Source organism: Rhinopithecus roxellana, chromosome 1 (assembly GCF_007565055.1).
Source record: "Rhinopithecus roxellana isolate Shanxi Qingling chromosome 1, ASM756505v1, whole genome shotgun sequence".
NCBI lineage: Eukaryota > Metazoa > Chordata > Mammalia > Primates > Cercopithecidae > Rhinopithecus > Rhinopithecus roxellana.
In genome coordinates, this window is record NC_044549.1 from 126,852,400 (window position 1) to 126,877,596 (window position 25,197).

The 25,197-nt window shown below is 46.9% G+C and overlaps 1 protein-coding gene across 1 annotated transcript in view; it reads right to left on the reverse strand.

Moving 5' to 3' along the window:
* The window catches only part of DLEC1 (DLEC1 cilia and flagella associated protein), a 66,905-nt gene that overhangs the window by 14,732 nt on the left and 26,976 nt on the right, over positions 1-25,197 (reverse strand). The window contains exons 7-20 of the mRNA XM_030930711.1: positions 23,998-24,085; positions 22,980-23,153; positions 22,054-22,190; positions 20,069-20,161; positions 15,299-15,389; positions 14,328-14,490; positions 13,025-13,217; positions 12,151-12,209; positions 11,370-11,538; positions 10,832-10,925; positions 10,474-10,604; positions 10,209-10,367; positions 7,636-7,775; positions 265-418 (exon numbers count right to left, since the gene is read on the reverse strand). Of these exons, the coding sequence (XP_030786571.1) occupies positions 265-418; positions 7,636-7,775; positions 10,209-10,367; positions 10,474-10,604; positions 10,832-10,925; positions 11,370-11,538; positions 12,151-12,209; positions 13,025-13,217; positions 14,328-14,490; positions 15,299-15,389; positions 20,069-20,161; positions 22,054-22,190; positions 22,980-23,153; positions 23,998-24,085 (1,845 nt within the window). The remainder of the gene's footprint in view (positions 1-264; positions 419-7,635; positions 7,776-10,208; positions 10,368-10,473; positions 10,605-10,831; positions 10,926-11,369; positions 11,539-12,150; positions 12,210-13,024; positions 13,218-14,327; positions 14,491-15,298; positions 15,390-20,068; positions 20,162-22,053; positions 22,191-22,979; positions 23,154-23,997; positions 24,086-25,197) is intronic.

Below are 25,197 nucleotides of genomic sequence, written 5' to 3' on the forward strand. Positions count from 1 at the left end.
TGGGAGGCTCTAGCTGTGTTCACCAGAAACTCCTTCTTGGGCAGGGAACTGGAATTCCCTAGAGGCAGGGCAAGAAAAAGCTGGACCAGATACCCTGCTCCTTTGAGGAGCTTTTACGCACACTATGGAACAAGGGACAGGCTGTGGGAGGGAGGCTGAGTATCTCTGTTCTGCGAGGACATTTGGGGGACAATGCCCCTCCTCTACATGGGCCTCTGTTGCTGAGGGCTGCAGACTGCTGCCTGATGCTGTGGGCTCACTCACCTTGCCCCAGTGGAACTGGGTGGGCAGGAGGGTGCCATTGATAAGTGTGATGGTTGTCCTCGTGGGCACACCCACGTAGAGATTGCTAACCTCCACCTGGCTGCTCTGTAGGTACACATGGGGCTTCTGTACCTCAGCATACACAGGAAGGTAGCTGGAACACAAGGAAACAAAAGGCATACTGATCAGAAAAGAAGTAAAGCTGTCCCTATTTCTAGATGACATGCAGTCTATGTAGAAAATCCCAAGGTATCTGTATTTTTAGAAACTCTAGAACTAATGAGTGGGTTTGGCAAAGTTTCAGGGTATAAGATCAATATACAAAAATCAATCACATTTTTATACACTAACAACGAACACATGGAAACCGAAATTTAAAATACAGTACCATTTATAATTGCTCACAAAGTAGAAATCTCGGGTGTAAGAGAAATTGTTGCAAGAACACTGTAGGCTTATTTCAAAGTGGCTGAATTTCACTTTTCCTCTGGGCATATTTCAGAATGGTTACTTCCCCTCCCCATCCCACCCTGGCTAAACAAGAGAGAATTTTTTTTCCAGTTTTCATCATGAGAACCTACTGAGCCCCCAGGATTTTTAAACTCTTAAGCTAGCCTATACTCAGCCACCAGGAATTTGTTGAAGCAACCATTTAAGTGCTCTTCTGCTTCAGGTAAACTGATCTGTATTCTCAGTATTTTCCTATATCTCCAGCTTTTGGAATGGCCATTTGTCCTGTAACCTCAATTCTCTGATAGATCTAAGAAAAATCATCGTTTCAGTTTGTTCAGTCTTTTCTTGTTGTGAGAGCAGGAGCTTGATGGGCAAGCTCTTTACATGTCTGAATGGCTGAAGGTATTTTGTAGGTATGATTAATGTTCATAATCAGTTAAGTTTAAGTAAAGGAGATTATCCTAGATAATCTAGATGGGCCTGATTCAATTAGTTGAAAGGTCCTTTTTTTGTTCGTTTGTTTGAGACAGAGTCTCACTCTGTCACTCAGTCTGGAGTGCAGTGGTACGATCTTGGCTCACTGCAACCTCTGCCCCCCGGGTTCAAGTGATTCTCCTGCCTCAGCCTCCCGAGTATCTGGGACTACAGGCATGTGTCACCGTGCCCTGTGAGTTTTTGCATTTTTACTAGAGATGAGGTTTCACTGTGTTGGCCAGGCTGGTCTCAAACTCTTGACCTCAAGTGATCTGTCCACCTTGGCCTCCCAAAGTGCTGGGATTACAAAGGTGAGCTATCATCCCTGGCTACTAAAAGGTCTTAAAAGCAGGAATGGGTTTACCCAGACAAAGAAATTCCATGTGTTTATAACGGGTTCATCTTGTCCCCAAAAATGCCAGCATGCCCTTCCTGAAAACCTGCCCTACAGATTTTAGGCTTGCCTGGCTAGTCCCTATAGTTGTGTAAACTGATTCTTTGTAATAAATTTCTTAATAGGTTATTAAGAAATAAGTATTAAGCATTGACTGATACAATCATATCAAGGTAAATTCAAATGTAAATACAAAAGACAGAATAAATGTATTTTTGCATACTTTTCTATCTGATTTAAAGGGCAACTATAACAACCAATAACTATAAAACTGTCTTGATAGGCCTATAATATATAAATATGTAATTTGTATGACAATAATAGTACAAAGGAAGGGGAGAGAATAGAGCTGAGCTATATTACAGTAACATTTCAGACTATTGAAATTAAGTTGGTATTAATCTAAACCAGACTGTTTGGAAATTAAGATATTAACTATAAAGCCTTAGACAAGCAGTAAGAAAATAACTTTTTAAAAAGTAAAAGAAACATGGAGACTAAAATGGCATACTAGAAAATACCTATCTAACAAAGGAGAAGGCAATAATGGAGGAATGCGGGAACAAAAACACAAAATACATACAGAAAACAAATAGCAAAATGGGAGATGTAGGTTCTACTTTATCAGTATTTACATTAAATATAAATGGATTAAACAGTCCAATCAAAAGGTGGAGATTAGCAAAATTTATTTTTAAAAAATGATCCAAGTATATGCTGTTTACAAGAGACATTTTAGATTCAAAGACACAAATAATTTAAAAGAAAAAGGATGGAAAAATATATATCATGCAAACAGTACCCAAAAGAGAGCTCCAGGAGATATATGAATGTTAGATAAAATAGGCTTTAAGACAAAAATTATTATTAGAGACAAGGAAGGATATTTTATAATTATAAAAAGATCAATTAGAAAGATATAACAATTATAAACATGTATGTATCTAACAACAGCACCCCAAAATACATGAAGCAAAAACTGACAGAATTGAAGGAGAAGTCAACAATTCAACAATAATGGTTGGAGACTTCAACAGCCCATTTTTTAATAATGGAAAAACAACTAACCAGAAGATAAACATTGAAATAGAAGATTTAAACAACACTATGAACCAAACAGAACTAGCAAGCAACACTCTACACAGTAACAGCAGAATACATATTTTTCTCGAGTGCACAAGGAATATTCTCTAGAATAGCCCGTAAAACAAGCCTCAATAAGTTTTAAAGGACTATAATTATATAAAGTGGGTTCTCCTACAACAATAGAATCAAATTAGGATTCAACAGAAAGAAATTTGTGAAACAAAATATGTGCAAATTAAATAACACATTCATAAACAACTCAAATAAGAAACCACAAGAAAAATTAGAAAATACTTTTATATCAATGAAAATGAAAATACGATATATGAAAAGTTATAGGATACAGCTAAGGCAGTGGTAAGAGGAAAATTTATATTTGTAAATACCACTTGCTTTAAACAATAAAAAAAGAAAGAAAGATTGCAAATCAAAAACCTAAGATTTCACCTTAGGAAACTAGAAAGAGCAAACTAAAACCAAAGCAACTGGAAGGACAGAAATAATAAAGACAAGAAAGCAGAGATAAATGAAATAGAAAACAGAAAAACATTACAGAAAATCAACAAAAGCAAAAGCTGGTTCTTTGAAAATAACAACATTGATAAACCTTTAGCTAGACTAGACTGACCAAGACAAATTTGCTCAAGATTCAAATTAGAGAAATCAGGAATCAAAGTGGGGACATCACTACTGATCATACAGAAATTAAAATAATTATCAGAGAACACCACTAACAACTATGTACCAACAAATTACATACCAGGTAAAACTGACAAATTCTTGAATTCCTAGAGTGATGCAAACTACCAAAACTGAGTAAAGAAAAACATCTTTTTCTGGGGAGGTGGGGGGTGGGGTACAGAGTCTTGCTCTGTTGCCCAGGCTGGAGTGCAGTGGCACAATCTCGGCTCACTGCAGACTCCGCCTCCCAGGTTCAAGCTATTCTCATGCCTCAGCCTCCTGAGTAGCTGGGATTACAGGGGCACACCACCACACTGAGCTAATTTTTGTATTTTTGGTAGAAATGGGGTTTCACCATGTTGGCTAGCCTGGTCTTGAACTCCTGACCTTAGGAGATCCACCAACCTCAGCCTCCCAAAGTGCTGGGATTCCAGGAATGAGCCACTGTGCCCAGCCAAGAAAAAAGTCTAAATTGACCTATAATAAGAAATTCAGTTACAGACATACCTCATGTTTATTATGCTCTGCCTTATTGCACTTCACAGATACTGTGATTTTTACAAATTGAAGGTTTGTGACAACGCTGCATTGAGTAAGCCTATCAATGTCATTTTTCCAATTGCATGTCCTCATTTCATGTCTCTGTGTCATGTCTTGCAAACTTTTTTGTTATAGCTGTTATGGTAACCTGTGATCAGTGATCTTTGACGTTACTACTGTAATTGTTTTGGGGTGCCATAAACAGCAACCATATAAGACAATGGGCTCAACTGGTAAATGCAGTGTGTGTTTTGACTCTCTACTTACTGGTCATTCCCCTGTCTCTCTCCGTCTCCTCAGGCCTCCCTATTCTTGAGACACAACAATATTGAAATTAGACCAACTAATAACCCTACAATAGCCTCTAAGTCTTCAAGTGAAAAGAAGAGTCATATGTATCTCACTTTTGATCAATGATTAAGCTAAAAATGATCAAGCTTAGTGAGGAAGGCACATCCAAAGCTGACACAGGCAGAAAGCTAGCTTTGTGCCAAACAGACAAATCGTGAATGCAAAGAAATGTAATATCTAGCAAATGCCCTATTTGTGAAAATTTTCAAATAAAAGATAATAAAGCAAATATAATGCTATGCAAACAAGGAAAAGAAAACAGGAGAAAGAAAGAATGTGATCAGGTTAACTGATAAAACAGAGGAGAACAAAACTGCTGCTTGTAATCCCTGCACAGGTTACATGCAATGCAATCTTTAACGATGGAATGAGGGCATCAAAGGGTAGGGGAGCTGAGCAAAACACTGCTGAAGATCGATTGGCTTAGCCATGTCAGGGCTCCAGCCCCAGAGCTCAGAGCAACACACGGAATAGTGAGCTGCCTCAGGCACAGAAGTCAAATATCACATGATCTCACTCTTAAGGGGGTGCTAAAAATGTGTACATATGGACATAGAGATTGGAATGATAGACAATGGAGACTTGGAAGGGTGAGGGCGTAGGAGCGAAATGGGTGATGAGAACTTCGTTCATGGGTACAATGTATGCTATTTGGGTGATGGATACCCTAAAGCCCTGACTTGACCACTATATAATCTATGCATGTAACAGAATTGCACATGTACCCCATACATTTGTACAAATAATAAAAATTAAAATTGAAAATTAAGAAAAAGACTGGGCTGCCACAGCATTTGCCCCCACTGAAGACTGTAGGTGTCATGCTGGAGAGAGGCCAGGGCAGAGCCTGCAGTAACACTGGACCTCTCAACTGTCACGAGGAAGAAACAACCAAAAAGATGCTATTCCTTCATTCTTATTTATGAATGAAGGCACAGATTGATTTGTGTAGCTGGCCAGTGTGGGTTTTCTCCACTGTTTGTTTAGGGCTGTTTTCCCCAAAGGTCCCTTTCTCTGATGGATTCAGGCTAGCTGTGTGCTCTGAGGGTGGTGACTCACATGTACTTCACCCCTTAGAAGAGGGGTGCTCTCCACATCTACCCCCTTTTACTCAGAAGAAACTTACACCACCAGCTCCTTATGCAAATCACTTTCCTCCTCCATTCAAAAACAGGACTGGACAGAAGCAGAAGAAAGCTCAAAAAGTAAAGGAGAAGCACTCCAACATCTGGGAAAACAGAAATTAGTTTTCTTGGGGGAATCTGAGAGGCTGCTGCATTGATAAGACTATAACAGATTATTATAGAAAAGGAAAGACCCAAGACCAACAAAGCTTGACATTTCAAAGCGTGATTGCTACTTCTGGAGACAGATCCTCCTGCCACCCAGTAGAGGAAGGGGCGGGCACACAACCCACACAAGAGCAAGCAGGGCCTATCTCTGGAAAGAGCCAGATTCGCTTTCAGAGGTTGTTAAGCTGGGAGTGTGTGAGCCTGGAGCTCTAAGTGGCCTTTCCCTGAGGCAGAGTACTAAGGGCCCTTGTTGACAGGGGAGAGAAAGACCCACAAAGAAAGAGCAGCAGATGTGAGCGTTGGGACTGGGATGGAGGTAGGGAAGTGGGAAAGAGGGTAGAGAAAGAGAGAAAGCAGAAGACCAGACAAAGGGAAAGGGTTGGGCCCTTGGATTCAGCAAGGTGGGAATGCCCAGTTACGTGAGCCAGTGCTTCCTCTTTTTTGCCTAAGTTGGTAATGTCTGTGTTTCCATCACCTGCTACTATAAACATTCTGATAATACAAGGTCCTTTCAGAAGAAAGAACAGAGACAGAAAAGGAAAGGAAATAAGCAAAGACTTAATAGAAAGCCCTTCCCCTGAGCAGCAGGCAGACTTAGCCTTCACATCTAATGCCCGCAAAGTGCCCTGAAGGACCAGTGCAAAGACTCATATCTAGACCTGTATTTGTTATCACAGGAGAGGACATTCGAACAACTGTCAACTGTCAGATAGTCAAGTATACAAAGTCCGACAACATTTGTCATGGTAAGAGTGTGGGGTAGTGGCTAGTCTCACACACTGTAGGCAGAAGTATAAAATGATACAGTCTTTTTGGAGGATAATTCAAGAACATCCATAAATATTTAAACGAGCATTTAAATGTTTTTACAATGAAACACCAAATATATGCAAAAATGAGAATAAAACATATATACAGTTTAAACATGTATATAGTTTAACTAATAATAAAACAACATCTATGTACTACCTCCACACAACTTCAGAAACAAAATATTATCACCAGCCAGCTTAAGAAAATGTATGTGTATGTGTATATATATATATATATATATATATTTTTTTTTTTTTTTTTTTTTTTTTTTTGAGATGGAGCCTCGCTCTGTTGCCCAGGCTGGAGTGCAGTGGCATGATCTCGGCTCACTGCAACCTCCGCCTCCAGGGTTCAAGTGATCCTTCTGCCTCAGCCTACCAAGTAGCTGGGACTACAGGCGAGCACCACCACACCTGGCTAATTTTTGTATTTTTAGTAGAGACGGGGTTTCACCATATTGGTCAGGCTGATCTCAAACTCCTGACCTCGTGATCCGCTTGCCTTGGCCTCTCAAAGTGCTAAGATTACAAGTGTGAGCCCCCACGCCCAGCAGGAAAATGAATATTTTATTTGAAAATAATTTGGGAAGGAGTAGGGAGAAGGAGATAGGGGATATGGGTGAAACAGTACTTGCAGTGAGTTGACAATTATTGAAGGGAGAAAAGAGTATGTGGGGGTTTATTACACTATTCTCTTTGTTTTTATATATGTGAGAAGTTTTCCACTAGAAAGAGAGAGAAGGAGGGAAGTGGGGGAGCGGAGGGAGAATAAAGAAGAAAAAAAGGAATACTACTAAAACCTTTGAAACCTCTAGCATGTTCCTCCCAGAATATAATGGTGTGTGCTCATCTAAATATGTCACACTTCTTTTAATGTCCATTCTCCCGTTGACAGTGTTTTTTTCTAGTTTATCCTGTAGGAACAGTCCAGCCTGAGCATTCCTACATGAGCACACATCTCCCACTGTGCAGGTATAAGGATTTCCCTGGGAGTATACTCAGAAGGGCAAACACTAGCTAATGCTAAAGTAGTTTCGAAAGTGATTATACTAATTTACATCCCTTTAGTACACACACCCTAGAAAGATATATACATAATATAATCAGTGGATCATCTCTAGGTCATTTTGAGTTTCTTTTCTGTAATTTACAAATTTTATAGAATGCTAATTTTCTGGATTCAATAGTTTTAAATCCAGAACATCTCTAGATAAATATATAATATAGATAAATACACCACAAATATGCATAGAGTTTGTTGTAGTGGCTCTTCCCACGGCCCCCTTACCTCCAGGCCCCATTTTCCACCTCCAGCTCCAGGACGGTCTCCAGATGCTGGCAGTGCCGGGCCTCCAAGGTGATGTCCACCCTGCACTCCCCCAGAGAGTGAAGCTGGCCACTTGAAGGCTCAATGTCGAAGGGAGACACCTGCCCCGGAGAACACTCAGGAGGATGAGCACTGAGGACACTTGGAATTGCAGAGGAACTGGGGGCTGGCCATGCCCAACCAAGGTCGCCCCTAAGCTGCCCCAGCTCTTCCAAGAACCATCTGGGATCCAGAAACATGCAAGCAGGTGGGGGACCAGAGCCACAAGAGTCTCGGGATTAAGAGCACAGAAACCGAGTCTCCAAGTAAAGGAATACGTAAGCCAGAGGGCCCCATGCCCTGGCCCAGATCTGAGAGATAGAAGGTGGAGGGAGGTGCTCCAGGGAAAATGGGGAGAGCTAGGGAGCCAGAGGAGAGCTGGTGAGCCAAACTAGGGGTGTGGCCCTCTGAGCATCTTCAACTGAGGAAAGCCACCAGGTCACTAGTTTGGGGGTGGGGAGAGGCTGCTGTGGCCACAGATTTCTCCTTTGCACCCACATGGTCTTTCCCCTACCCCCTCCTTCTGTCCCCCACTGCAGGTTCAGCCTCATTTACCACCCCCCTGCCCCACTGTCTGCCCCTCCTCCCATGCCAGGCACACACACAAAGGCAGAGGGGAAGGGAAAGAGCAGGAAGAAAAGTGTCCCCATCTGGGGAGGGCTCTTTACATTCCATTCTTCCTGCCCTGACTGAGAAAGGACACTTGTCCCTGTAAGGAAGGAGCCACTTTGCTTTATTTTGTCTTTGTTGCTCATGTGCATCTCCCTTGGAGCTCTGGAGCTCTGGGGGTGGCTGTAGTCTGGGGTTGGGTTTCAGCAGCTCTGTGTCCCCTAATCTGAGACCATCTAACAAACCCCAACTCCCAACACTCTTTTGAGAACTCAAAAGAATAGAGTGCAGAGAACTGTAGAGACGGGATTCCCATCAGCCTTGCTTATGACATAAATCTTACAATACTATAACATTGGCAATTATTTCCATTATAAAACACAACTATTCTTCACAGTGGGAAAACACCACAGACTGGAAACTAGAGAAGAGGGATCAGGTGTGATGCCGCTACCCATCAGCCGTACACTCTGGGGAACCCCTGCCCCTTCCAGTCTCTCCTCTATCAAATAAGGAGGCTGACTGGGGTCTGTAAGCTTCCAACTGTGCTCTGGAAAATCCCAGGAAATCCCTGGAAGTGCAGGGGACTGGAATGTGGGGAGAAGCAGGATGGGGCAGAGGTGCCTAACAAGGGGGTCTCTGGGTGGCTACAGCATTCACACTTTATTCTATGTACTGGGCTTTTGCATAAAGTTTCATTTGAAGAAAGGGTTCAAACGCCTTGGCTAAGCATAACGTGGACACTAAAGATACTGATGCCACCCTGCCCCCAGCCCCATCCCAGCCCCATCCCAGCCTTAGTCTTCTGTGGGTTCAGGATCCATGGTGGGAGATTAATGAGCCCTGAGGGGGAGAGCATTGAACTCCAAGCCTGTATAACAGGTACTTGGCAATGGCGTTGGCAATTCGATGCATACTGTCATAAACTCTAGGTTTCAGAGTGCCCAGCTATAGGCCATCAGGCAAAGGAGCGAGGCCTCCCCGGAATGGAAAGGAAAGTCCACTTCCCTGGAGAAAGGGAATGTACATTAGCAAAATAAGGTATATGCATGGCTTGGATTGTCTTCCCTGGGCTCCCTAATACAGAAGGAGAAGTGTGCGGTGTTCTGACTTGGAAGGCAAGTGGGCAAGCAGGATGGGGACCTTGGTGGAAAGCAGCCAGAAGGAGAGTGCAGTCACCAAACAGACATGGCCAGGGTCTCACATGTGTGGTCCACCAGGGAGCTGCAGCCATACCATGGTGAAGGCGCAGTGATGTACGACTCACTGTGGACACTTTGTGAGTAGCTGGTGCTTTGTGTGACTTATGTCTTGTTCCAGATCACCCATTGCATTTAAATATGATTATGATAATACTTAGCTGCTTTTTTTTTTTCTACTTTTATCATGAAAAGAAAAGTGCTATTTGAATGGAAATAAATCTTGAATTTTCTTTTTGGAGCCTTGGGTTTGGGCTGCCAGCCTGTGACCAGATGCCATCTGGTAGCAGATTTCTGGGAGGATCCGAACCTTTCAGAGAGTGGGGAGGAGGTGGGAATGTGGCCGGAGCAGCAGCAGCCTTGGAGGCTTCCTGCCCAACCTAGCTGCCCATTTCTTCCTGCCTCGGGCGGTTCTGATGAGGCAGAAACCCATGCCCTATTTCTGAATCCGATTGTAACAAAAGGCACAGGAAATGTTGGTGGGGGATTACATTTGGCTGTAGAGAGGAGCTGAGCTGCCTCAGCGATGGGGAGAACTGGAGGCACCACCAGGCGGAAGTCACCAGGCAGGCTTTTCCTCCCCCAGCCTCGAAGTTCTGATCTAAATGCACCAGGGCAAGTTTGACCAGGGCAAGCTAAACGGGCTCATTGTGGGGGCACCAGAGGAACCAGCAGTGCCCGACTTACATCCTCAGGCCTTTCTTGGAGGCAGACTGGGCTCTCCTTCATGCGCCATGTGGCTGGGAGCTGGCTGATGTTCCGGATCTGGATGGAGTTTGTGGCTTTCTGCCCCAGGCGGAGCAGACCAAACTGAAGGGCTGAGACGTTGATGATGAGGGCAGGCCCCTGAGACACCCAGAGGGCCTGTCACTGGGCCACCTGGGCATGGCTCTGTGTCCCAGCCCTGCCACCTCCCTGGGCCCACCCCGCTGCCCAGCTCCACCTGCAGCACCTTAAAGGCTGCCTCAATGTGTAACACCACTGGCGAGGGTGAGTCTTCGATTTCACACAGCAGGTCCTGGCTTGTGGGGCCAGGGACACCCCCAGTAAAGTTCAACTCAAAATCGCCGACCTCACTGGGCTCTGAGAGAGAGAGAGGGAAAGGGAGAGGCGGAGAGGAGAAGCAGGGACAGTTTCCTCCTATGGCTGGGCCCAGACATCTGGCTTGCAAGGACTTCTCATCTCCCTCACATCCCAGGCCTCAGCCAGAGCAGTCACAGGACACCAAGAGCCCTGCACAAGCCCCTTTAACTCTGAAGATTTCTACCTGAGCCAGCAGGTCACAACCCCTCCTGCAGTCCCCAGGGTACCTATGACCCCCGTGCCGGGCTCCACTTCAACGATGTGGCAGTCGCTGATCTTCCCCCACAGGTATCTGATGGGTGACTTGCTGTTGTTCCACATCTGAAAGACACCCGAGACCGGGCTGCCCATTTACTGCCCCTTCATGTCAAGTCTGTACCTGCTGAAGGACTGTAGGGTTGTGGGCTCGTAAAGAGTCCACATGACACTTCCTGGCTAATTCCTGGCCACCCAAAGCGATGGGCCTCCCAATCCAAAAGCACCCTCCCTCCACACTGCAGTACACGTGGCTGACATATTCTACCAAAGACGGGAATGCGCTCCATATCCCTAACTTTTAGAGGATTCTGGGAGGCTGATAAAATAAGACAGCCATGCCTGGCCTACACATCTGTGCAAGTCAAGTTGGGTTCAAGGCCCTGAGAACAGCCTTAGCCTTCATGCAGTGGCTGCTGCCATCTGTCCCTCCTGCTACATCCTCCCTACACTCGCACCCATGTCAGCACAGCCTCGGCCAGCCTAGGCAGGAGAGAGACAATGACCTACCTTAAAAGTCTTCTTCACATTTATGCCAATGTAGTTCTCCCCTGGGATGATGAGGGCGTATGGCTCTAAGAGAACCTGGAAAGGTTCTACTGAGCCTTTCACCTCGATTTCCAGGACGATCACATCATCCACAGAGTAGGAGGAGTGCCCCAGGTTCTCTGCTTCTGAACTAAACACAAACCCACCATGAGCTAGGAGCCGACACACCTGGAAGCACGTCCTAGCGTGTCCCTGTCCCTGTCCCACATGTTTGGCCTTGTGAAAAGAAAACACTCCCTAACCCACAGCTCCTGAGTCCCCTAAATCAGAGGCATTAGCCAGTGCCTGAAAGGTGATGAGCACCAATAGCTGTGACAGTGGGTTAGCCGAAGGACTGGGACAGGGGCACTCCCCTGCTGCCTTCAGGGACCACTCTGCAGCCTCCAGCCTGGGATCTCTGCACCGGGCTGGCTGGAGCCCCAGCCTGAAGGTTTACACTGTGGGGGCAAAGACTTCCCTCCACACTCACCACCCCCCCATTTGGTTCCCCAAGAGCAGCAATGGGCCTGGAGCACACCTCCAAAGTTCCTGGGGTGGCCTCATAGTGAGTTTAGCGAGCTTAGTGTGCTCAGCCCATTGCAGGGCTGGGTTGCAGGGCAAGGCAGAAAAATGCTCCCACTCCCCAAAGCCTGCGGAGGCCAGGCTGCCCACTTCCCCTCACCTGATACCTTCCCCAGGAGAACCCCCAAGGTGGGGGAAGGCCCAGCTGAACACTTCTCATCCAGGGCCCAGTTTCTCTCACCTTACAGGCTCTGGGACTTCCTCTAGAACCATCTGGAGCACACTGTGAAAATCTCTCAGCTGCAAGGCAAACACAGTGCCCTGAAAACACCACCGCGTTCCAGCAGGTTGTCCTGGAGAAGGCTGGGGCATGGCAGGAATTCTTCCTCCCCTTAGCCTAGAAGGACCTTCTGAAAACCCAAGAATGCTTCCCTGCTGCCTCTTCCCCTCCTTAGGAAAAGTGAAGTTGCTGCCAGAACATGAGCCAGGACTCACGGGCCTGTCTCAGCTGGGCCTGGGGGCAAGAAGGAAAGGAAAGGCCTTCCTGATGCTGACAAAGCCCCTCAATGTGTCTGAAGCACCACACCTTCCCAGGACAGACAATGAGGCAGCTGGATGCTGGGACTAGAGGCAGAATCACTCATCTCAGCCCCAAACCCACTAACAATGGCCCTGGAGCATCCTTTTCATGCCCAGCTTGAATTCCCCCCTAGCCTAACTGTGGCCCACAGGGCTTCACTCCACGTTGGGGCCAGCGCTGTGCTAACCTGGCCCTCAGGTCCCTGCAGCTCACTCTGTCTAGTGGCTGCTGTGGTATGGGTGGGGATGGTAATGTTTTTTGCCATAGTAGACATGTGGGAGACACCCAGAGCTGAGGAAACTGGCCCAGGGTCTTGCTGCAGACAGGGTGGGTCTGGGATCAGGACCAGACAAAATGAGCTGCTTTGCCCCGCACACCAGGTGTGTACTCCAGCCCAACTCAGCCAAGTGCTGGCCTGGGCAGGACGGCACCTCAGTGGGCCCAGCTGTGGCTTCAGTATGATTAAAGAACACAGGTTGGGGGTCTAAATACACAATCCAACCACGTGTGGCTACTGAGATGACACCATTTGAACCTCATGAGGAGAAAAGCTCAGGATGAACTCGTGGTCTGTGTGGGGGCTGAGAACCCCCTTCCTGGGCATGATGGAGAAGGCAGTCTCCTTGTCGGGGTGGCACTTGATGCTGTCCATGCTGAAGGATTCTCCAGGCATGAGGGGCTGCAGGTTGGGCTTCATGATCTGCCAGTAGAAGGCCAGCTCCACGTGCCTGTGGAGGCAATGCATCCAAGGCCATGTCCCAGTTCTGCTGGGAACAGGTCCCTCCACCCCATGCCTCCCCACCCTGCTCCAGGAGGGAGCAGCAAAGGACCTAGGAACAGGAAGAGACCAGGTCAGCCTTCACACCCTTCCAACGGAGGAGCCTGGGGTGGGGGGAGCCGGGTGAGGGGTAGCAGGTGGGTGAAGGAGTCTAAGACAGAGACTATGTAGGAGAGTCCCTCACTTTCCAGCCATGGCAGCTGGAGGTTGGAACTACCATGACTCAGAGGACATGGTAAGTCAGGAATTCATGCTCCAGTCATTAAAGTGGAGGAGCCTATGCATCACCCCCTAATATTGGGAATATCTTCTGCAGTGTCTCTCACCACATGAGTTTCCAAGGTTTGCCACATCAACCCCACCCCTACCCTCTGCCTTTCCTGCTGTGGGCTCCCAGGACACTGTATCCAGAAAGATATGTGCCTACTGGCTGCCAATAGGAACAGTGGCAACTCCACAGCATGGGAGGGGCAGGACTTGCAGCTATCCTGGGTGACAAGAGTCCTGTGTAATGCCTGGGGTCCCAGGGCAGCCCTGGTTGAGAGGCTCCCTGAGATTTGTCCTGGTGTCATGGTGGTGCTCAGAGGTGGGTCAAGAAATAAATGGCAAGGAGAATGAAACGCACAGACCACAGTCTGTCTGCCCCTGGGACTTGGATGGATTCCCCTACACGGCATGGTATGTCCTCTCTGGAAAGCTGTGGCTGGCTAGGGAGGGTCCAGGATGATTTGGGGCAGCACTGTCTAACCTAACTTCCTGAAAGGATAGAGATCTCATAGATCTGCACTGTCCAATATGACAGCCACTAGCTACATGTGGCTCGTGGCACTGAGGAAGTGAGCTCTTAATTTAATTTTAATTGATTTAAATGTAAGTAGCGAAGAGTGGCTACTGGTTTCCATGATAGACTGTCAATCTGGATCCCTCAATTGAATCTGGATATCCATTCTGTGCCCAGTCTTCCCTAGGCCCTTGGAAGGACCTCCTGTCTCACTGGGACTCAGGGCCAGGTAAGCAAGGAGAAGGGTTGGGTATTGGGGCAGACACAGGGGTTACCCACGTAGCATTTCTAATAATCAGCTGCTTCCTAGCTGTGGACCGAAGGTTTTCAGGCTCAAATCGTATGAAGTGCTGGGCTGTTAAGTCTGTGAGCTCTCCAGGGTCTGGTTGGCTTTTTTCACCAGAAATATAGATCAGATCCAAAGCAATCAGCTGCCCAATTCCTGCCAAAGTAGGGTAAGTGAAGTTAGTGAAGGCTCACTAGGGCTGAAATCTGGCCAAGGCTGCTGCAGGACCCGTGCCTCCATCCACATGCAGCTGGCCTTGACCATGATTCTTGCAAGCCCACACTGGAGGGAAAAGGAGGATATCCGCACACAGGTTAACATTCTCACATCTTTGAAGACCAAAAGGAGGCGATTTTGAGAACCTAGCATATAGCAGGCACTCAATGAGGAAGGGAGAGAAGGGAGAAAAGGAGGGAGGGAAGGAGTAAGGAAGGAGGGAGGAAAGGAGGGAGGGAGGGAGGGAGGGAAGAAGGAAGGAAGGGAGGGAGGGAGGGAGGAAGAAAGGGAGGGAGGGAGGGAGGGAGGGAGGGAGGGAGGGAGGGAGGGAAGGAGGGAGGAGCGACCGGGGCATTTTGTTGCAATTCCTAGGATGCCTCTTTTAACCCTACAGAAATCTAGAGGTGGCTCTGGCTGTTTATGTGTGAGTCACTGGCAACTCCCCAAAGGAGATCAAAGTGACTTTCAAAATGAAACAATGAAAGATTTCACCCCAGGTTTCCATCTGTCTCTTGCTAGAAGGCTCCTTGGACTGTCTTGGAGGCCACACTGGCTTGGGTCTCCAAAGTCAGACCAGAGCAAGGGGCCCAAAACTAGACTCTGGCACCTGGAGGTTGCAGCATTCTCAATGTGCGCTCCTGACACAGAGAGGGAACAGCTTGGCTGCTGCCAATGCTAGTGTGGTCAGTGGCCCCTGGAGCTGGGGCAGCCCCTCCAGCCCTGCCCCTGGGAGTGCACTCAAGCCCACCTATGGTCACCAGCTCCTTTATCTGGCAGTTGTCGCACACGATGATGAAGGTCTGCTCTGCCTTTCCTAGGCTCTTTGGGCAAAACAAAACCTGGCGGAGAGAAGGGTTGTTCTGTTACCTCCCATTAAAGGGCTTCCACCCTCCCTGCCTCCCCCCCTCCTCCTCTCAGACACACACTCCTTTCTTTGCTCTTCACTCTCTGCTCCCCTCCCTGCCACCTCCCACCTTACTCCTCAGGCGGAGTGTTTGACTCTGGCTCCACCCCAGAGAAAAGCAGGGAGCAAGCTGAAAGGATATGAAGATAAAGTTCACAGAGACCAAAATACAAATGGTCCTTAAATGAATGACAACACATACCCTCGTTCATAATAAGAGAAATGTCAATGAAAACCATCCAGAAGAATGGCTTTTTTACCCCTCATTACTGGCAAAGAGCAGAAGGTGAGCTGTCATAAATGCAATGATTTGTTTTCTATTTTTTTCCCCAATTCCCCCAACTTCCAGCCCCAGTAACTACCATTCTACCCTCTGCTTTTATGAGTTCAATTATTTAAGGTTCAACATATAGGTGCAATCATGCAGTATTTGTCTTTCTGTGCTTGGCTTAACATAATATCCTCCAGACTTATCCATGTTGTCGCAAACGACAGGATTTCCTTCTTTTGAAAGGCTGTTATTCCATTGTGTACATATACCTCATTTTCTTTATCCTCTATCAACAGGCACTTTGGGTGATTCCATAGCTTGCCTATCGTGAATGATGCAATGAACATAGGAGTGTGGATATCTTTTAAATGGTATCTTTTGAGCCCAGGAGTTAGAGGCTGCAGTGAGCAATGATCACATCACTGCACTCCAGCCAGATTTCATTTGTATATACACCCAGTAGTAGGACTGCTGAATCACAAGGTAGTTCTATTTTTAATTTTTTGAGGGAACTCCATATTATTTTCCATAACAGCTGTACTAATTTACATTCCCATCAACAGTGGGCAACGGTTCCCTTCTCTCCACATCCTCGCCATCACATACCTTTCATCTTTCTGATAATAGCCATCTAACGGGTGTCAGGTGAGAGCTCACTGTGGTTTTAATTTGCATTTCCTTGATGATTAATTATGTTGAGAATGTTTTCATATACTCGTTGACCATTTATACGTCTTCTTTTGAGGAATGTCTATTTGGTCTTTTGCCCATTAGAAAAAGCAGGTTGTTTTCTTGCTATTGAGTTAGGTTCCTTATCTATTTTGGGAATTTACCCCTCCTCAGATGTGATAGTATTTTCTCCCATTTCACAGATTGTCTCTTCACTCTGTTGCTTGTTTCCTTTGCTGTGTAGAAGCTTTTTAGTTTGAGGTAATCCCATTTGTCTACTCATGTTTTTTGTTTGTTTGTTTTGTTTTTTGAGACAGGGTCTCACTCTGTCACCGAGGCTGGAGTGCAGTGGTGTGATTGTTTCTCACTGCAGCCTCTAACACCTGAGCTCAAGCGATCCTCCCACTTCAGCTGCCCAAGCAGCTGAGACCACAGGGGCATGCCGCCACACCTGGCTAGTTTTTAAAATTTTTTCTAGAGATGGGGTCTCCTTATGTTGCCCAGGCTGGTCTCAAATTCCTGGGCTCAAGCAGTCTTCCCACCTCAACCTCCCAAAGTGTGAAGCCACCAAACCTGGCCCCTATTTTCACTTTTGTTGCCAGTGCTTTTGAAATCATATACAAAAAATTCATTGCCCAGACCAATGTCATAGAGATTTCCCCCATTTTCTTCTAGGAGTTTTATATTTTCAAGTCTTACATTTAAATCTTTAATCCATTTTATTAATAAGTAAATTTTTGTATACAGTGAGAGATATGGGTCTAGTTTCATTCTGATACATGCAATGATATTTTGTCTTGATTTTCTTCAAAATCATCTAGAAGAGCAGAGTGGGGATTGGCTGAGGGAAATGGAGGGGTAGAGATGTAATAAGATTGGCCAAGAGTTGATAATTGCTGAAGATGAGTAATGAATACATGGGTGATCATTGTTCTATTTTTCTGTATGTTTTAATATATAATGTCCATGAACAGTTCCTAAGTTTGATAATATACTGTATTGGCAAAGGTGTAAGGAAACAGACACCCTTACATATTGCTGTTGAAAGTATAACTTGGTACAATCCGCATGGTAAGGATTTTGGCAACATGCATTACAATTATGAGGGCACAAAGCCCTGGATCAGCAAATCTACTTTAAGGACTGTATCCTGTGGGTAGACTCATCCTTGGACAGAGTGATGTATGTATAATTTATACATAATTTGTAGCCAGAGATCAGAAAAAATTCTTCATGTCCATCAGCAGGACACTGCTGAACTAAATTATGGTCCATTCACACAGTAGGATACTATGCAGTTATTAAAACATATGAGAATGATCTCTAAGATATAGAGTTAAGTAGAAAACACAAAGCAAAGAACAGAGTATAGAGTGGGCAACTTTGTGTGTGAAGAAAAAAAAATGGGGAAAAAAACATGTGCAGTTGCTTAATTGGGCATAGACTATCTCTGGAAGGGCATTCAGAAAACTGGCCAGGTGTGGCCTCTGGATGGCTGAGGAAGTGGAGTGAAAGGGAGCATTTCACTGTTTACCTATGTGCATCTTTTGAATGTTTTATTTTTATTTATTTATTTTTAGAGACAGGGTTTCACTCTGTTGCCCAGGCTGGAGTACAGTGGCTCAATCACAGTTCACTGTAACCTCAAACTCCTGGCCTCAAGTGATCCTCCTATCTTGACCTCCCAAAGTGCTGAGATTATAGGCGTGAGCCACTACACCTGGCTCTTTTGAATTTATTTCTTACTTTAAAAATTGTCTATACAGACAGTATGTCACTATGTTGCCCAGGCTGGTCTTTAACTTCCAGACTCAAGCAGTTCTCTTGCTTTAGCCTCCCAAAGTGCTACGAGTACAGACCTGAGCCACTGCGCCCAGCCTCTCTTTTGAATTTTTTTTATTTTTTTTATTTTTTGAGATGGAGTCTCGCTCTGTCACCCAGGCTGGAGTGCAGTGGCCACATCTCAGCTCACTGCAAGCTCCGCCCCCCCAGGTTTACGCCATTCTCCCGCCTCAGCCTCCCGAGTAGCTGGGACTACAGGGGCCCGCCACCTCGCCTGGCTAGTTTTTTGTATTTTTTTTTAGTAGAGACAAGGTTTCACCGTGTTAGCCAGGATGGTCTCGATCTCCTGACCTCGTGATCCGCCTGTCTTGGCCTCCCAAAGTGCTGGGATTACAGGCTTGAGCCATCTTTTGAATTTTTAATCATGCAAATGTATTTCTTATTTGGAACTATGAATACATTTTGGAACAGACAAAACCCCAAACAATCAATAAACAAAATACGCAAGAAAGGCAAAGGGGAAAGCCTCCCCTGGCTCCCTCGCTGCTCCCCTAAGAGTCCTGCTGCTACCCTCTTCCTTTACTTGGAGATCCCAGGAGGACGGGATGAGGGGGATGTCCAGGGCAGAGCAGCTCCAATTCCTTAATGCTTTGATGAGCCTGTGACAAGGCCTGGACTACACCAAGAGAACAGGGAACTTGGCCTTGTGGACCCAACCTGCCCCTCAGCAGTTGATGAGGCCTGACAAAGCCCTTGAACTGGCTCAGTCTCAATCCCAAGAACTAGGTTCTCATCAGGGATTAGATCAGCAGGGACATGAATAAGAGAGCCACATCCTAGGGCTCCAGAACCCACTGGGCGCTTGAAACTGGAAAGCAGCTGGTAAGAGGAAGCCCTTCCTGAGAGCATGGCAGTCGAACTCCACCTTGGCTGCACACCAGCCTTCCCTGGGGGACTTTAGAAGTCCTGTACCCAGGCCACAGCCCAGTCCAGTGAACTCAGAACCTCAGGGGTGGGGCCTTGGTGTTGTTTCCAGGTCTCTCAGGTGATTGCAATGTGCAGTTGAGTTTAAGAGCTAATAAGGGCTGCTGGATCTCACTACCTGGTGATATGGCATAAGCCAAATCCACCCCCGAGAAGCCAGACAGTTTTTGCTCCTGAATGTTAGGTGCCTCCCTTGGCAGGCTAGTGTGAAAGGCCAAGCATGTCTGTGGCAGCCCCACACCCAGTCACCTGCAGTGGAACTAGACTCTTAGACCAGGAGTTGGGGAGAATGGCAGTGTGCCGCAACAGGGACAGGAAGCATCACCATTTCTCATGGGCACCTCTGGGGACCAGCAAGCAGGTGTGACCAGCTGAAGGGGGGCGGCAAAAGGGTCCAGTTAGGAAAGGAGACGCCCATAGCCAGGGGCAGACCGCTGAGAGCTTCTGAGAGGTTCAGGATGAGGCCTAAGGGAGGTGGGCCTTGTTGACCATACAAACTGGGGATGAAGCAGGAAAGTGAGAACAAAGCCACAATAACCACAAAAATCAGGTACCAGATGATAGAGAGGCATGGGGGACGGAAGGCCCAGTAGAGACTGAAGAACCAAGGGAAGATCTTGGAGGCAGCTTGGGCATTGGTGGAGGTGGCTCCCAGACTAAAGGTGTGGACTAGTGAGGTTCAGGTTTGTGATGCAATGCTAGGGCTATCTGCATTTGCTTTGTGAAAATGCTCATAAGACAGTCAAATGACATCTGACATCACCCTACAGAATGCAAGAATATGCGTCTCCCCAGAAGTCACTAAGGCTGGCATATGGGATGGGACTGGACACTTGAGTCATGAAAATGGAGACAAATGCAAGCATGCAAGCAGTTGAGGAAATATATGCCAATGTCTGATTACCTACCTCCACTAATACAGCATGTCCCGGGGCCAGCTCAAACACCGAAGGCAGGATTCCAAAAGGAGGTTGTTCAACAAAGCCGACAGTTGCAATGGCCTTAAAGAAAAGCAGATTACACAACCGTGTGGAAGAAATTGTAAAAGCCAGCATTCAGATTGTAAACTTCTCTCCTTCAAACATCCATTTTGCAATGTGAAGGAACTTAAGGATCATCCAGTCACGTGGTAATGCAGAAACTGAGGCTTATTCATTCCGCAAGCATTTACTCAGCCATCACCAGGTACCAGGTGAGGTTCTGAAGGTTAAGGAGAGTAAGTCTTAGACCATCTGTGAAGAGCTGACCACTGGCAGGAGGTACAAGGAACACCATCACCAAGAGATTGGGACACAAAGTGACAGGCATGTGAGAAGGTCTCACTCAGGAGGTGAGCTGAGTGGGCAGGCCCTCCCCTGGGCTCCCAAAGCACATTGTCCTTTCCCTACAGTAACACCCTGTGTCATGGGTACTAGCATATGTGTCTGCCTCCAACCCTGACCCACCCCTGGCTACAAGCCCTTAAGTCATGAGAGATGCAGCCCCAGTGCCTACACAAGAAGCCACTTAGCATGCCAGGGACACAAACCCATGCTTACAAGACCCTGGTCAGTAACAGAAAAGGGTGAAATGTCTTTCTTGGAACATCTTGAAATGCCGTCCTCTGGATATAGCCCTTGTTTTCTGGGTACAAATAAATATCTTTGTTATGAGAAAAATAATGGTGTGAGCATGCTGATGGATGGTGTCAGTGCTGGGATGCTCTTGGGACTGGTGGAGCAGGGCACTCAGGACAAGATATACAGGGCCTGCCCCCAGCCCTGGCCAACAGGCTCACAGTGAATCCCGGTCCTGGCCTGCATATCTTCCAGTTTTTCAAAGGACTGGAAATGTAGAACTTTATGTAAAATCTCCTTTTTTTTTTTTTTGAGACAGAGTCTCACTCTGTCACCCAGGCTGGAATGTAGTGGTACGATCTTGGCTCACTGCAAACTCCACCTCCCGGGTTCCAGTGATTCTCCTTCCTCAGCCTCCTGAGTAGCTGGGACTACAGATGCATGCCACCGCACCCAGCTAATTTTTTATTTTTAGTAGAGACAGTGTTTCACCATACTGGTCACACTGGTCTCGAACTCCTGACCTCAGGTGATCTGCCCAACTCGGCCTCCCAAAGTGCTGGGATTACAGGTGTGAGCCACTGAGCCCAGCCAAATCTCCTTATTTTTAAATGTTGGCTCAAAAAATATTAAGTGCTGTGCCAAATAAATACCAGCAGAATTTGGCCAAAGGGCAGCCAATTTGTAACCTCTGAACTATTCAGTCATGTGCTACAATAAAGAAGGACTGAATGAGTGAATGCAGTCACATCTGAGCCAGGGCTTAAAGGATAAGAGAGGTGGTACTGCTTGCCCAGCGTGGTACAGGTTTTTTTTTGTTTTTTTTTTGTTTTTTTTTTTTTGAGACAGAGTCTCGCTTTGTTGCCCAGGCTGGAGTGCAGTGGCGCGGTCTGGGCTCACTGCAAGCTCCGCCTCCTGGGTTCACGCCATTCTCCTGCCTCAGCCTCCGGAATAGCTGGGACTACAGGAGCGTGCCACCCCGCCTGGCTAATTTTTTTGTATTTTTTTAGTAGAGACAGGGTTTCACCATGTTAGCCGGGATGGTCTCGATTCCCTGACCTCGCAATCCGTCCGCCTCGGCCTCGCAAAGTGCTTGGATTACAGGTGTGAGCCACTGCGCCCAGCTGTGGTACAGATATTACTGACATAACCAGGACTGTAACACTGGTCCCCTTGTACATCCATTCTCATTCAGGTTGTGGCAGTTGCATAGAGAGTTTACAACACTCTGCATTCTGTGTGTTTCCAATCATAGGTATACTCTAGCAAGTTCCTCTGGGGGTTATTTCCTTTGATAGATTTGTAATTTTTCCAGTTAGCAACCTGTGATCACTCACCTTGAAACTTAGTGGTGGCCAGCTTGTTTTGGGAATAATGCAGAACCTGCCAACACTGAAACCCACATTTTTGCAGATGAATCTGGTCATCTTGACTCCCCCAGTGAGGCAGTAACCACAGTCCAACACCGGTGACACTGTATCCACAGAAGAATATATACAAGAGAAACAACAGGTCACTCTGAATGGGCCCTAATGTCATGGTTCTCCTGAGGTCCAGCCAGAGATCAGGACAGCTGGTCCCAGCCCAGCACCCTACACAGAGAGGATGAGTGGGGACATGTCCTGACCCTGCACCCACTTGGGCTCTGCCCAGGCTGCTGCTGGCCACATGGCAATAGTGCCATGGGACTCTACTCACTCCTGGCTAGAGCAGCAGAAGTCAGTGTCCATTGTGGATTAATGCTCAGCCAGGGCCATCCAGCATGGCCCTTGAGGACCATGGCAGAAGTAAGGGGGATCACAGTCCCAAATTCCAGCTTACACCCAGTTGGAGAAGCTTGTCACTGAGGGAGCCCAGCTGAAGCCAGCTTTGCTAAGGACGCCTACCCCTACAGCCACGAGGACAACACCTGTTAGGACTCCTCAGGGTGCACAGGCACTTATTCCTTGCCCACTGTGACACAGGTCCTCTCAGGGGTATTCATAAGTCAGCAAAACCTATGGTGGGGTTAGCTGGACTGTTGGCCTCCTCTCCTGCTGTGAGTCAACCTCCACTGAGAAAACCCAAAAGCAAGCAGGACAATCATGGCTTGACACTGTGGATAGCTACAGAAGCTGCTAGCAGTTTCCTCTGTAGGACCCACGGCCCCTGCCCAAGAGAATCAAGCTGCATGCTGTTACAAAGGGAACGTGAGAGGCAGGCAGTCCTCATGGGGACTCTCCAACCTTAACTGAATCTGTGGGAAGAAACGGTGCACACTCACATGTCAGCACGGGGGGTGGCCTCCGGGCCTGCAGCGGGATCAGAAGTGTGTGAGCTGACTGGGTCTCCACTAAAATAAAATCATCAAAATCCCCAAGGCAGTCAGGAAAAAACTGGACAATGTACTGGCAGGTCATTCCAGGAGCCACCATTCCACCTTTTCCTGGGAACATCCCTGTGCATGACAAAAGTGACAAATGAGGATCCAGGGAGCAGCCAGCCACCAGGGCTTGAGCTCAGCTGGTAGAGGCCCCAGCCACAACCGGGGCTGGCTCTGTAAGTGCCTTCTGGGCCAAAGCAGTGCTGACGGCAGGATAAGGGCACCCAACGGGAGCAGGCTGAAAGGGTGGCAACTCCAGGTAAGCACGCCAGAGCCTGGGGGAAGATGACCCTATCCATCCGGAAAGGTCAGGCGGGGCCATGCCTGGCCCTATGGCTTAGAATTTCTATGGTGGGCAGCAGATAAACTTTTGAGATTTCTGAACAGGGGTGATATGATCAGAGTTGTTCTTGAGACAAACACTGTGACACTAAAGTAGGAAGGCTGACTGGGGGCTGCTGCCGGCACTTAAGTGAGGAATGGAGAGGGCCTGATTGAGGAGAGCGGCAGCACAAGGAGTGGGGAGACAGCAGCACCAGTGCCTGTGTGGAGGCGGTCAGAAGAATGGAGCTGTCAAGGCTCTGAGGACGCATTGCTGGTGGAACATGAAGGGCCCTCAGGGACTGCTGATGGGAGGAGTCTGGACTGGGCTCTGGACTCAGGGCAGGAGTCAGCAACTGTTAGCAAGCTCAGCAAGTGACTTTGAGGCAATCTACACTACTACTACTACTGCTACTGCTACTGCTACCACTACCACCACCACCACCACTACTACTACTACTATTACCACCACCACCACTACTACTACTACCACTACTACTACCATCATTACTACCACCACTACCACTACTACCAGTACTACTAATACCACCACTACTACTACCACTACTATTACTGAACTTACTGATACTGAACTTACCCAGTCCTAGAGCAAAGTATGGCGTGGAAGGTGGGAGGACTCGCAGGTAGCGACTGGTCGTGGTGGTGTTCTGCAGCGCGATTACCATCTGTTGAAAGGTAAGATGATCTATTTTAGACACCAACACTTATGGATGAAATGATACAATGTTCAGGATTTACTCTAATATGGAAAGGGGGAAGAAGTAGAAATGAAACAGGCTTGGCCACATGTTGGTAATGGTTGAAGCTGGCTGAGGGGTACATGGGGATTCATTACGCCATCCTATGTACTTTAGTTTGTTTTGGGAAGTTTCCATAGTAAAAAATAAAATACAGGCCAGGTGCGGTGACTCACGCCTGTAATCCCAGCACTTTGGGAGGCTGGGGCAAGTGGATCAGCTGAGGTCAGAAGTTTGAGACCTGCCTGGACAACGTGAAGAGACTCTGTCTCTACAAAAAAAAAAAAAAAAAAAAAAAAAAGGTTTAAAATTTTAAAAATAAATAAATAAAATGCAAGGTAAAAATGAAAGCAGGAATAGATCTGACCTATTGTTTAAAATAACAACTAATATTTATGAGCATCTGCTCTGTGCCTCCTCAACCTCACAACAACCAGGAAATGTGGGAACTGTTTCTATCTCACAGCTGAAGAAACTGGAGTTCAAAGAGGCACCAGTGAGGTGTGAGCCTAGGATATCTGGTTCCAAAGTTTTGCTCACCTCACCTCTTACTTACTATCTTCCTCACCACGTATCTCTTTGAACCATTCTTCCCATGGACACGAAGGGTGTTATGGCACCTCTATGTCAGGATGTAACTGGGCCTCTTATGTAACCCATTCACCCCCTTTAAACGCCACTTTCTTTTCTCCCACCCCAGATTGGGAGACCACCAAGGACAAGGTCTAGACCTAACCCTCCAACGGCACCCAACACGGTGTGTAGCACAGCAATACAGGTACACTGTTGCAGGAAGTCAGGGACCCTGAATGGAGGGACCGGCTGAAGCCGCACCAGAAGAACATAAATTGTGAAGATTTCATGGACACTTATCACTTCCCCAATCAATACTCTTGTGTTTTCCTATGCCTGTCTTTACTGTAATCTCTCAATCCCATCATCTTCTTTGTAAGCTGAGGAGGATGAATGTCACCTTAGGACCCTGTGATTGTGTCAACTGCACAAATTGTTTGTAGAGCGTGTGTCTTTGAATAATATGA